At 40.1% G+C, this 13,009-nt stretch overlaps 2 protein-coding genes across 5 annotated transcripts in view; one reads left to right on the forward strand and one right to left on the reverse strand.

Annotated features, from left to right (window-relative positions):
- Positions 1 to 10,094, forward strand: part of LIN9 (lin-9 DREAM MuvB core complex component) — a 35,786-nt gene extending 25,692 nt beyond the window's left edge. For all 4 annotated transcript variants that reach the window (XM_085219131.1, XM_085219132.1, XM_010706658.4 and 1 more), the window contains 5 exons: positions 4,026 to 4,106; positions 6,650 to 6,775; positions 7,124 to 7,306; positions 7,416 to 7,513; positions 8,708 to 10,094. In XM_085219131.1, coding sequence (XP_085075257.1) covers positions 4,026 to 4,106; positions 6,650 to 6,775; positions 7,124 to 7,306; positions 7,416 to 7,513; positions 8,708 to 8,813 — 594 coding nt within the window. In that variant the 3' untranslated portion in view covers positions 8,814 to 10,094. The remainder of the gene's footprint in view (positions 1 to 4,025; positions 4,107 to 6,649; positions 6,776 to 7,123; positions 7,307 to 7,415; positions 7,514 to 8,707) is intronic.
- A 1,924-nt stretch (positions 10,095 to 12,018) lies between these two features.
- On the reverse strand, positions 12,019 to 13,009 carry MIXL1 (Mix paired-like homeobox). Its single transcript, XM_085219133.1, has 2 exons — positions 12,663 to 13,009; positions 12,019 to 12,588 (listed from the first exon to the last, which is right to left on the reverse strand). Exons 1-2 carry the CDS (start codon positions 12,969 to 12,971, stop codon positions 12,268 to 12,270), a joined length of 630 nt encoding a protein of 209 aa, XP_085075259.1. The 5' UTR covers positions 12,972 to 13,009; the 3' UTR covers positions 12,019 to 12,267.

Here is a 13,009-nt window from a genome sequence, read left to right on the forward strand (position 1 = left end):
ACTCAGTGTTCAAATTATTAAGAATTGAGATGTGTTCTTGTGAACTTTTATCAGATTTTCAATGTATACAATTGGCTCAAAGAATCAAGTTGTCTGTAGTTCCCATTGATACATTACATGTTGACCTTTCAGCATAATTAATTTTACTTAACAGAATGATTTACTCAGGTTTTTGGAGTAATGCTTAGTGAAGCCAATTTTGGAAAAAGTCCTAAGTCCAATCCTAAGGTTGGTTACGTTAAGAAATGAAATAAACAAAAGATACAGTCTTTGCTTATGCTACTAAGCTGGGTCTGTAGCTATCATCCTCCTTGAATCACTGAGTATGATCAGTGAAGCTTTATGACTTTTGTACTAAACTGCTCCATTTGTGAAAGTGTTTCTGTATTTCAAATCTGAAAACTGTATGATTTCTGTCATGTTTAGTGGTACACCGTTACTCATTATAAGAAAACCTGACATTTTTAATCTGAGATTTTTAAGTGAAGGCACTCGAGAGGTACCGTATTATACATTTTTTGCTTGAAGATTGTCAAGTTTTTGAAAAAAGTGAAGCTGTAGATTTTTTGCATTGGTTTGTGATTATCTTTATACTTGATTGAGGTTTCTGATACAGGTGTCAAGAGGCTTAAAACAAATTTTATTGTGGGAGTTTACATTGTTTTTCAGCCTAGAGCTACTTGTTAGAAGTAAAGAATGATTCTGAAACCAGTGTTGCAAAATACACCGCGATCAATGAATATTGATCACTGTATTCACTAATGCAGAAGTAGTTTTATGTTAAAGACTACTGTTAAACATGTTCTGTCCTTTTTTTGTGCTCTGCTGCAGTAAAAATGTCAAAGCCCTCATTTTGATTTAATGACGACTCAGCAGTTAAATGGTCAGAAAATCTTTCTGTGAAGGAACACTTCAGGACAATTATTATTAGGACATAGCTTATGATACCACAGAATAAACAATTTCATGGGAAAGCTGTATTGGGGACGAAAGATTTAAAGAAAAAAATAATTGTGTGCCTTTAAAAAGGTTTCAACCAAGCCTTTTAGTTCTCTTTTATGGGTTCCAAAACTAATTCACAGCAAAAGAAAATGTGTCCAGAAATGTATGCAGTGATTAAGTGACGAGGACATTGTCCTTAGGTACAACTTGGAGCTGCATGCAAACACTCGGTCTTGTAGCAACCACTTTTCATCAGCACTGTTGATTTTTATTTTTTTTTTTAATTGATATTATTTTAATTTCTGCATATTTATACTTTGCCATCATGCTTCTTTCTGATCCTTACTGTGGACAAAGATATGCTTTTCTCTTTGTTTGCTTCTTTGGGTTTTGGTTTGGGAAAAGATTAAGTTTAGATGGGGAGGGAATCAGTCCAAGACCAAAAAACTGTTTGCAGTGTAACTCCATGTCCAGTAGAGGGAGAATGTTAATGCAGTACAATCAGAGAAGTGTAGCAGTCCGTTGACTGTGGAAAAAGAAGTATCTTCTCATCTTAACGACAGGAAGAAAGAGCCATGAATGCTAGATTTTTGTCTGGTTTTGTGTGTGTGAGAGTTTTTGAAATATATTCCCCATCAAGTTATTGCATACACTGAAATGTTTGTATTCTTGTTGTTTATTTTTTAACTCAAAAAAAAAATACAAAATACTAAGTATGCTGTAAGGATTGTGCCTTCATGTCTTTTAATTTTCACATCTGGAGAAATATTCTACTAAAACATCTTTTCCAGTTTAGTGAGAACTATTTAACAGTAAGCAGGAAGAGTTATGCTGAAAATGCAGCTGCTAGGCTAGAGTCCCTCAAGGAGGTGAAGACTGACCTGAAGTAAAGCATTCACTGGTGATACTGGCAAATGAAAATTGAGTTCTGTTTAATACAATGTAGCACTGGGAGAAAGTTGGTAAATATCTTAAAACAGCGGAAGATCGGAGTTTCTTGCAGGGAAAATTAAATTACCTTGACCACTGGAGTACTTCTAGAAGTAGGGTGAATATAATGTAACAATGAAGGTCATGGACTGGATCACATCCTTGAATACATATGAACATCATCATAGAAGCTTATCGCCAAGAATTTGTTCCCAAAACTTGCAAGATAAAATAGCCTGCACTAAGCTGGGAACACACCAGCTTCCTCAGAGGGGCTTAAATATATTAGTTGCTGGGTGGTGATGACAGCATAACTTAGCAAAGAACTTTTTGGCAGCACTGTCAGAGAGTATTCAGTTCTTTCCCTCCTTCCAGATGCCATTTGCCAACACCTCTGGGTTTAAGTATAGGTGTTTGCATTGGTTTAATTATATCTACTTATTTCATGTGGGCACCGTGAGGCTAGTTAAATGTTTATGTATAGGCTTTGAGAGATTTGCTTGGAAAGCAGTGCAGAAAAACTGTATGTTAATCTTCCTGTTGACTCACAGTATCGTGCCCCTGGTATGATAAGATTAATTTTGAGAACTAAAAGTCAGTTCCATTTAATTTGAAGATAATGCTGATGTTTGTTAGATACCTGATCAGCACAAAACTTGAATGTCCAGCTGTATTGGTCTCTGTGGGCTGTAAAATACAGTATTGTAGTTTCCCAACACTTTCCTTTCCTTACCTTTTCTGTAGTCGTTCATAAAAAGAATATATACCAGATATTCCTAGAACTACTTGAATATAACTACTTTCCCTCTGTTTTGAACAAAAAGCATATTAAGTGTGCTTCCGTGGAAGTCTTAAATTGAAAGAATCTTTTTTCCTTATTTGCATAGCATGCCGAGGATGGACTTTGCTGTACAGTGTCAATAACAATAAAATTATCATTATCCAGGCAATCTCTCCTATCCAGGTAGAGAGGTACATCTGGATCAGCTGTACTACTGCTGGGATGCCCTTAGGGTTTAATTCTGCAGCCTTCATTTCCTTGCTCTATATTCAGGTGCTATTAATTTTAAAAGCTGCTTTTTTTTCCCATGAGAAAGTTAATGCCATCATGTGCATTTGCGTGGTAGTGAACTAGATCAGGGAAATAATCCATCTCAAAAGTAATGATTTATAAGCATTTTTCCTGTCTTTCCTGAATGTATTGTTTATCATTTTCATTTTCCTTATGTGGTTTTCCATGTAGCTGCAAAACTGCATGTGCTGGCTCACCGTGAGCGTTGGGGGATAGTACAAGGCTAGAAGCAAGCAGAAGGAATTGGAAAAGTACCTATGCAGTATTGCATCATATGGAGTATGTTGAATCAGAAGTTCCTATCTCTCCCAGTCTTATGTTCCCCTTCTAGAATGCAGTTAAACCCTTTGAAATTTTTAAAACCTGGCATCTTGACTCTGTTGATAACAACAACAAAACCGTTGTTGATTGAAGTGAAGCTAAAATTTCTCCCTGTGGGCTTGAGAGAGTATGAACAGTTTTAGAAGTGATGTATGTGCTGAGTGCAGTCCCAGTGATTTCCTCTTCAGCCTGTTAGGTCCCCAAGGCAGAAGAACAGAATATACACATTCTGAAAGAAACAGGAAAAGTGGAATGCCCAGAGCAAGACTGTAGGAAATAGATCCAATCTGTATACCAGGTTTTATTGCAAGAATGTACCCAAAGAGCTAGTGATCAGTCCAGGGCACAGCTAAGAAGAGACTAGAATTCTGAGCAAAAGCTATGGAAAGACAAGTGCTGTTAATTGTAGTACATGTTATCACCGTGATGATACAGCTTTCCTTCAGGCTAGAAGAAAAATTAGGTTCTTGATTCTTCTGCCTCTAACAATATAAATTATGTTAGTCTTCCTAGAGGGAATTCCAGCTGATGGATTTCAGCTTTCTCCAATCTAAGGTACTTGAAAATGCTTGTAAAAGCCTCTGAAATATCCATCGTTTAGTCTCAATTAATTTTTATTTCTACATTTTGATGTTATAAACAACTGAGAAATGTATTTTAAAATGGTAAAAAACACATCCACTTTATTATCTTGAATTTGTATGCAATTTCAGAACTACATAAGGACCTGCTCATTCTAAAAATAGCTCCTTTGTTTTAGACCAGGTTATCGAAAATCCTTATGATCAAGAAGGAGCACATCAAACAGTTAAGAGAGATGAATACAGAAGCAGAAAAGCTGGTAAGATTGTTCTCAGATCTTAAGGATATACTTTAATAGCTAGTGCAAATTGATACAATTAAAACAAAGTCTAGATAAAAAGCTCTTTATTGCTTTCTATAATGTTTGAGTTTTTAAATTAGTTTTTTAAGGTAAGTCAGAGAGGTCAGTTGCTTTAAAAGCATTGTGCTTTGGGAACAGGTTAATGTTAGCGTTGGTATAATATTTCCTTGTTTTATGTGTCAATTGATGATGATATTTCCTTGTTTTGTCAGTTGATGTATGCTATGTACTTTAAGGATTTGGGGAATCAGTAAAGCATTTGTCTTACTTTTATTTTGTAGATGGTAGATATGCATTTAGGCTTTTGGACAAAGAGATAACTCAGTTCAGATTTTTTCTACGTGAATCTCTGACTGCCCTTGACCTGCATTTAAAATTACAATATATGACCAGCAACAGCATAATTATCAGAAGCAGGACAGTTTTCTTGCTAGGCTTTATCTAGTCATCAGTCTGTGAATCAAAATAACAAGAATGCCTCTTCTACCACCCATGGCTATCAATCAACTTGAAAGTGGAAAGCTATCAGTCTCAACCTTCTGCTAGTGTCCATTCAGACAGTTGTCTCTATCATTTACAGACAGAATGTTGAAGTCTGTGGAGAGGAAAAAGAATTTTATTTATTTAAACCAAAAATGCTGATTTTTATTTTTTTTTTTTTTTTTTAAATGTAAAATATTTGAATGTTGAAGACTTTATTGTGGTGTGGTTTTCTTCTTTATCCCTTCGGTGGCAATGTGCACGTTGTTATCATGCTACCTATTGCCCCAAGGCTGCTCTTCAAAACCTTCTTATCAGTTCAGTTGTTATATTATTTCTCCTGTACGTCAAATGCTTTGTCTTTTAATTGTGCTTAATAAAACTAATAATTAAAGTAGATGCAAAAAGAGGCAAGATTAAGACATGCTATTGCAAACTGTAATTCTGATCCAGAAAAATTACCAGCTCTTCTTAATACAAATGATAAAGCTATTTGTTCCAATTCAGTTGTCTTTACCTTTGTAGGGGTAAAGAAATCCATAGGAAGGGCTGAGTTTTCACTAGCTTCCCTCTTGACAAAAATCCAGATATTAGCATGTGAGTTGTCTGCTGCGTCATAAATTTAACTTTTTTATAGAATAAGAATACCAAGAAAAATAACAACACTGAGAGAGCAAAGAAACAATAGAGAAGATGATGGTCCAGGAATAAATAAATCTTAACTCAGTTGTAGCCTAGATAAGGACTTGGAGATATAGCTGTTAAACACTTCTTCTGCTATTTGCTTTTTCAGTCAGCAATCATAAAGCAACTCTTGTCACTATTTATGTCCTGATAAAAATAGAAGACACATATTGGGTCATGTTCTTAGCCTGTCTGTAATGTTCTTTTGTCCTCTTGGTAATCCCATCTACATTTGTGCCACTTAGTATGTGTTGCTTCTCCTTTAGAATGCGTTTTCTTTGAACATGACTCTTCAACAATAGTCCACTTAAATACCAGTATCAAACTTAAACATGAGTAAAATAGAATCCTTTGACTTCATTCATTCAAGTAGAGTTTGTCAGACTTTAATAATCATTAATAAAATTGTTGAAATAAAGTTTTTTTGTTTTTTTTGTTTGTTTGTTTTTTTAATGATTCAACATATAAGTAAAAAGAACTGACCCAAATCAGAAGTGATATTGAGTATAGCCCGTTTTTATCTGGCAATAGTAATAAATTCAAATAGTAATAAATTCAAACAGTATCCACTTTTCTGATGACTAAACATTGTTGCATAAACAAATGCAAATAAGAAGGATAGCTGGTTCATTTTTTTTCACTTGACCTGCAACAAAGATGAGGTAAAGGGGATGCTGGTCATTCAAGAGAAGCATAGATGCCCTGTGACAGAGATGCTATCTGTTTCCATCTGCTGAAAGCCAAACATGTTTTGTCTGCAAGCTGAACTGTTTGTCAGTGTCTGGATTGCTACTGGATCATAAATAGTGCTGGTGCTGTTGGAATACATCTTTTATCTTCACCAACATAAAATGCCATCATCCATTTCTCTCCGATGCAGAATTCACAATTCCCTGTGGCTTCCATGGCTAGCCTATATTAGGCCAGCATGCTCTAGAGGGGGCTGGTCAAGGAAGAAGGTCTTATGTTCTGGAGCTACTGGATATGTTGTCTAGTACTGTTCTTCTACTGACAGAATAATCTTCTGTTCATAGTGTAGAAAGAAGTCATGCCCCACTATGTGTGAAATAAGCAGGTCAAGCTGTAGTTATCATCTGCAGTGTTTAGTGCCACAGATTATCATAGTGCTTTCTGAAGAGAATAAAAGCATAGTAGTTACTGCACCAATTGTCACTTGGAGTTCTAAGCAGTGATACTAGGCTTTAAGTTTTTTCATGTTAACATTTCTATTAGGCACTGGGATTTCAAATACCCCAGTGTTATTTTAAAGTGAAAATTCCTTTTGATGAGTTCCACTTATATCCCATTAACTTTAACATGCTTTGTCTTTTCCACAGAAATCCTATTCTATGCCAATAAGCATTGAGTTTCAGAGGAGATATGCAACTATTGTTCTAGATCTGGAACAACTAAACAAAGACTTAAATAAAGTGTTGCATAAAGTTCAGCAGTATTGTTATGAGGTAAGATTTTGCTGGAACCTGCATTTGTTTCTGCTTAACCCGAGTTAAAAAATAAATCAGAATTTTCTGGGAATAGTGCATAAGCAGGGCTCATGTGGAACTGAAATTGGTAGCAGCTGTGTCTGTTTTGTTGTCTCTATTTCTCTCTGTTTCTCTTACCTGAATGCAGGCACTTCTGATGATGCCAGTGGCCAGTTTTGGAATAGACATGCATGTATATAAATGAAGAAAAAACAAAGCAGGCTATATACCTGTGGACTTTTTTGCAATCGTTTGTCAGTTCATACGTGCACCAAATGCAAAGGAGTTCTTTAATCTTCATTTATCCTTCTTTCTATCTCTGGATAGCTTGCTCCAGACCAAGGCCTCCAGCCCGCAGACCAGCCAACAGATCTGAGGCGGAGGTGTGAAGAGGAGGCTCAGGAAATTGTTAGGCAAGCAAACTCCTCCACAACAGGACAGCTTTGTGTCGAAAGTGAAAATTTAACTGACCTTATCTCTAGGCTTACAGCAATATTACTGCAGATTAAGGTAAAATAATTGCAAAAATAGTATCTCCCAATTAAGTACGTAATATTAAGCCTCTGTCAGGTTCTTTGTGCTGAACTGTTAGAACATTTTTTGTTTTCTTCTCCTGCAGTGTCTAGCAGAAGGAGGTGACCTGAATTCCTTTGAATTTAAATCACTAACAGATTCATTAAATGACATTAAGAATTCAATAGACTCCTCAAATATCAGGTACTACTACTTTGAATATTTAATTCCTAATTACACGTTTTGTGTCAGCAAGCAATTGTTAATGTCTTTTAGAGGTGAATGTAAGTAAGTATAAGTAAGGATTTTAATCTGGTAACTGTTTATGGAAGTGGTCCCATTTAAAGGGATCTTCTTAAAGGCAGTGCAAAGGCAGTTTTCTGTTTGAACCTAGCAGTGAAGTAACCTGATTTAAAAAAAAAAAAAAAAAAAAAGTGATAAATTGATACAGCAACAACTAAAATGACTGAGGAGCAAGAAATTCATTGACAACTGTTACTTTAGAATATTTTCTGTACAATTTCCATATTCTTTTTTTTTTAGTGTTACTCAATCTCTTGTCTGTAAATATCAGGAATTGGTATATGCGACAACTAGAATTTCTGCCTGGCTTCTATTAACAATACTTTAAATGGGAAAAAAAAAACAAACCAACCACAAAAGAACAGCCATATTGTGCCAGATCAAAGGCTCCTCTGGTCCAGTGTCCATTTTTCAACAGTTGTCACAAGCAGGTGCCTGCGGAGGCATTATAAAAATAGCAAGAACATGATGATACTCTTCCTGAGTATACTGTGAACTCCAACAATCTGTGACCATGATTTTTTTTTAAGATTTGCATAGTCACTAGATTATATAATTTAAAAAAAAATAATGCTGAAATGATAAGCATTTTCTTATGCCCTCCACACTGGTATTGCTACATGGGTTTTTTTGTTTTTTTTTTTTTGCCAAGATAGTAAGGCAGCTTTTTGATTTTAAAAAGCTGTTTTTTAATAGCACTTTTCCATTTTGATTAAAAAAAGAAAAGAAAAAAACTTCCTGTTATCAACACTGCAAGTAAATGTCAGAATGAATTCAACTAAGGGCTGATAAACACTGCTAAGAAGGTGATGATCTTTGCATTTCACTGTACTCAGTCTGGGTACTTTAGCATCTCTTCACAATGTTTTTCTTTCATTAGCTCCAACCACATTACAGTCCTCTTTAAAGAACCCAAGTCAGTAATTTTGACTTCATGCAACTGTTTTTGTAAATGCTATTTACTGATGCAACCTGATAACTGATATGAATGCACTACTATGATTTATTTGACTGCTTGTACCTTGAAGAAGTACTCATATGCAACCCTTAAGTAAGAGGTTTAATCCTTTTCTTTTTTTCCTCTCTCCCTTTTAGTTGTTTTCAGAATAATGTCGAGATCCATGTTGCACATATTCAGAGTGGTCTGAGCCAGATGGGAAATTTACATGCCTTTGCAGCTAATAACACCAACAGAGACTGAAAACTTTCTTTCAAGTGTATAGCAAGTAGTTCTGGAAAATCCTCTTCATTTATATATGCTTCAACAAATGCCCTAACTGCCAGAAGATAAGGGAAAAGACGACTTCTCGGACCCTTCTAAATATATTATATTTGCTTCTTAAGGAAACCAGCATTACTGGCAAGCATTACATTAAATTTCTCCATTTGTTATTCACATGCAGTAGTTTTGCTAACTGGTAATCTCTTAGTAATTGCATTTATTATAATACACCTGAAAACGTACTTTCATATAATTTGAACTTAGTTTTTAAAAGTTCAGATTAATTCTGCCCGCCTTTTGTTGTTGGCTCTCCTGGTATGTTAGATGAAGTGATGAAGAGGAAATGGCTCACGTCAGTAGCTATGTGGCAGTCTTTGTTCCTTAAAGCTGCACTTCTGTAGGTACCTGAGATGCCACCAGCTAGCATGGTAATAGCATGGGCTGAGGGCTCCAGGCCTAAAGAAGCAGCGGTGGGATGTGGACAGAGAACTAAAGTTGCAGAAGATGTTGGGCAGGTCTGTAGATCAGTCAGTGTTTTGTTGGAACACTTAATTTATCATAACTTATATAAGAAGTCTAATGAAGGAATATAAAAATGGAAGTGATACCTTTCCAGAAACAGAGTCATTACAGCTTTTTCTCTTTATGTGGGGCAAAGAGAAGTGTTTTAGTTGGTATTTTATATAAATGAGTGATAAAACATACTGTTTTTCCAACTTTTGGTTTGTTTTGCACAACTTTTAAATTAAATTCCTGGTTATCTGACATACCCAACATATATAAATACGAAGATTTTTATAATAAAATATAACCAGTGAGGTAAACTGCAAAAATTAAAAGTGACAACCTGCCTATGAGTACATTTTTGGAATGTTAATCTTGTAAAAAGTGTGTATTGGTTTGTTTAAATAGTCTTGTAAAGCTTCTGTGTAATGAATCATTTCCAGATATGGATTTTCAGAGATAGCTGTAGAGTTGTTTTGGATTCCTTTAGATGCCTCATTAAATGAGGTCTTTTATATGTTAATGTATAAAGAATATGTAAACAGGATTATTTTCAATTTTAAAATTTTGTATAGTTTAAAGATGCTTCTGTATTCTGTGTTGGTATTGTGCCACTGCAAAACTTTAGTGCAGAGTTTATATTTAGCTAAACTTGTTCTGTTAATTAAGAGAAATGCATAAATCTTTTATTCTCGGTGAAATTTGTAACTGAATAAATTGAACTATAAGAGTTGATATATTTCACAAAAATGCAAACTTCTGGCACGTGGTTTCAGGTCATTTTTTAAGAGAAGTTAATTGCTGGAAACGAAACATGGCCTGGGTAACAAGGTGAGTGGCTGTTTTAAAGACATCCAGAAAATGTAGAAGGAGTATTACAGAACACCAGGCACTACTTTTGCTCGAGTTAGCCACAGAGCTGCCCTTCTCATCATGTAACAGAACATGGTTGTGTTCTTCCAGTGCCTTTATTTTGTGTTGTTTGGTAAAGTAGATGGAAAGGTTCCCCACATTCACAGTTTTCATTTAAACAGAGAGAAATGCCAGAGCCTCACTTAGGGCACAAAAGTTTGGTCTGACAATAATTAATGTGATCTACTGCTGGCATGAAAGGAAAAAATCCTCTTGCAGTTTACTTCCACCCCTCCCCTTCTTCCTGGGTGCTCACTGAACACCTGGTGCACAGTGCAGGGAGCTGTGCTGATGAGAAGCAGCTCACCTTTGTCTCCTTGTTTGCTGCCCGTGTAGCTCAATGAGTTCAGTCACTGCAGAGTGCGATGGAAAACGAGCAGCAGGGGCTGCCATTCCCAGCAGCAGCTTGCAGGCTCAGTGTGCAAGCCACTGCTGTACACTTGGAAGCTGAGCATGCAGGTGAATGTTGTGAGTACTCCATCCCTAACAGCTCCTTGGGCACCCAAGTCCACTTGGGATGGATGGTGTCACATTTTCATTTTTATTTGTTTGCTCTACAGTTTGGCCAAGGACAGCTCTGTTATTTTGTTTGTGGAGAGAGTTCCTCAGTCAGCGTTCCTGCTGCACCACTCAGCCTCACAAGCTTGCAGCTCTACAGGAATTTGGCTGTCTCAGATCGGGCAAGCACAGGTATGCGATGGGTTACGCCAAAGGATTATGGATATTGGTTACCTTGTCCTATGGGGTGTGATTCTTGACACAGGTTATTTTCCCTGACAGTACCGACAGTACACACACCCCTCGTTTCTGTTTTTGTCTCCAAAAGAGCCTTGTGATGTTCAGGTGTTATCTCGTATGATGTTCATCAGGTCAGTACTGGGGCCAACCCTACATAATATCTTTACTGATCTGGATGAGGGGATTGAGTGCACCCTTGGTAAGTTTGCAGATGACACCAAGTTGAGAGTAAGTGCCAATATGCCTGAGGGTAGGAAGGTCCTGCAGGGGGATCTGGGCAGGTTGGATCAATGAGCTGAGAGCAATTGTATGAGCTGCAACAAGATCAAGGCTTGGGTCCTGCACTTCGGTTACAAAAAACCCCATGTATTGGTACAGGCTTGGGGCAGAGTGGCAGGAAAGACATGGAGGAAAAGGATTTGGGGCTGTTAGCTGGCTGAAAGTGAGCCAGGAGTGTGCCCAGGTGGCCAAGAAGGCCAGTGGCCTCTTTTCCCAGGTGATAGGACAAGAGGTCACGACCTTAAGTTGCACATGGGGAGGTTGAAGTTGGATATTAGGAAACATTTGTTCTCAGAAAGAGTGGTGATGCTGGAAGAGTTGTCCAGGTGGAGTCACTGTTCCTGGAGGTGTTCAGGAGCTGTGCTGATGTGGTACTAAGGAACATGGCTTAGCGGGCACCATGAGGATGGGCTGACAGTTGGACTGGATGATATTACTGGTCTTCTATTATCTGGAGTCTGACAGCTTGCTCTACTTTTAAGCAGGAAGTGCTGACTCAAGATACACATACACTAATACGGTCGTTAATAAATGCCCCCCTTCGAGGGGCTTTTTTTGCATTTCTTATGTTCTAACTTCACACTGTCCCATTTGGGAAAAGGGTGCTGGTTTAGTGCTCTCTTGTTCCCCCTCGCTGCACCCGTGGCTCTCAGGGCCCAGAGCAGCCCCTGCCTCGGGGGCTGTGGCCCTCCGAGATCAGCAGCCCGTCCCTGTCCGCATCACGAACATAACTCGGCTCCAGAGCAGCGCAGCACAGAAATGGGAACTTTTATTTATTTTTCTCTCACAAAAAGTAACAACAGCCCCCTCCCCACCCCCATCCTCCCTAGAACAGTGCAGTCGGTCGGCTTGGTGGCTTTAAAAGGTTAAATAGAAGTTGTAAACAATATAACACGGTGCCGGCAACCGGCGCAGCCGCCCCCATCTCCCGGTCATAAATAGGCGCAGTCCCTCCGGGATAAAGTGCAAGAGGCGCGGGCAGGGCAGGGCCGGGCGGCCGTCAGAGGGCTCGGAAGGCGCCGAGGGCGTTCTCCTCCCACTCCATTCCCGGCTCCGAGAAGCCGCCGCCGGCCGAGAGGGGGAACGCGGAGCGGGGCGGGTAGGGCCCGGCCGGGGCACCTCCGCTCCCCCCGTGCGGGCGCGGCCCGGAGCCGGGCGGGCCGGCGGCGCGGGGCGGCCACTCGCGGCGCTCCTCCCGGGCGCGGAGCAGCGGGGCCGCGCCGCACGGCGGGCGCTGGGGCGGCGGCGGGGCGGGGGGGAGACCCGGCCGGGGCGGCCCCCGCTGCCGGCGAGACTTGGCGCGGCGGTTCTGGAACCAGACCTGGGGAGAGAGGGCGGCCGTGAGGGAGCGGCGAGGGCGGGCGGCGGGGAGGGCGGGCACCCGCTGCCCCTCACCTGGATGCGGGACTCGGGGATCTGCGTGGCGTCGGCCAGCCGCTCCCGCAGGTAGATGTCGGGGTACATGGTGTCCTGGAACACCAGCTCCAGCGTCTCCAGCTGCGCCGCCGTGAAGCTCGTCCGTTTCCGACGTTGCGCCGACGGAACCCCCTCCGCCGCCGGGGGCGGCGCCGCGAGGGGCGCCGGGGCCGCGCCGGGCCCTCCCCCGCTGCCCCCGGCCGTCCCGCACAGCCACCGGCCCGGCGGACAGGAGGGCGGCACCGCGGGCAGCTCCGCCGGGGGCGGCCCGAAGCGCAGCGCGGCCATGGCGGCGGGCCAGGAGGGGTCCGGTAGCCCGCGGGGCT

Source organism: Meleagris gallopavo, chromosome 2 (assembly GCF_905368555.1).
Source record: "Meleagris gallopavo chromosome 2, MGAL_WU_HG_1.1, whole genome shotgun sequence".
Lineage (NCBI taxonomy): Eukaryota > Metazoa > Chordata > Aves > Galliformes > Phasianidae > Meleagris > Meleagris gallopavo.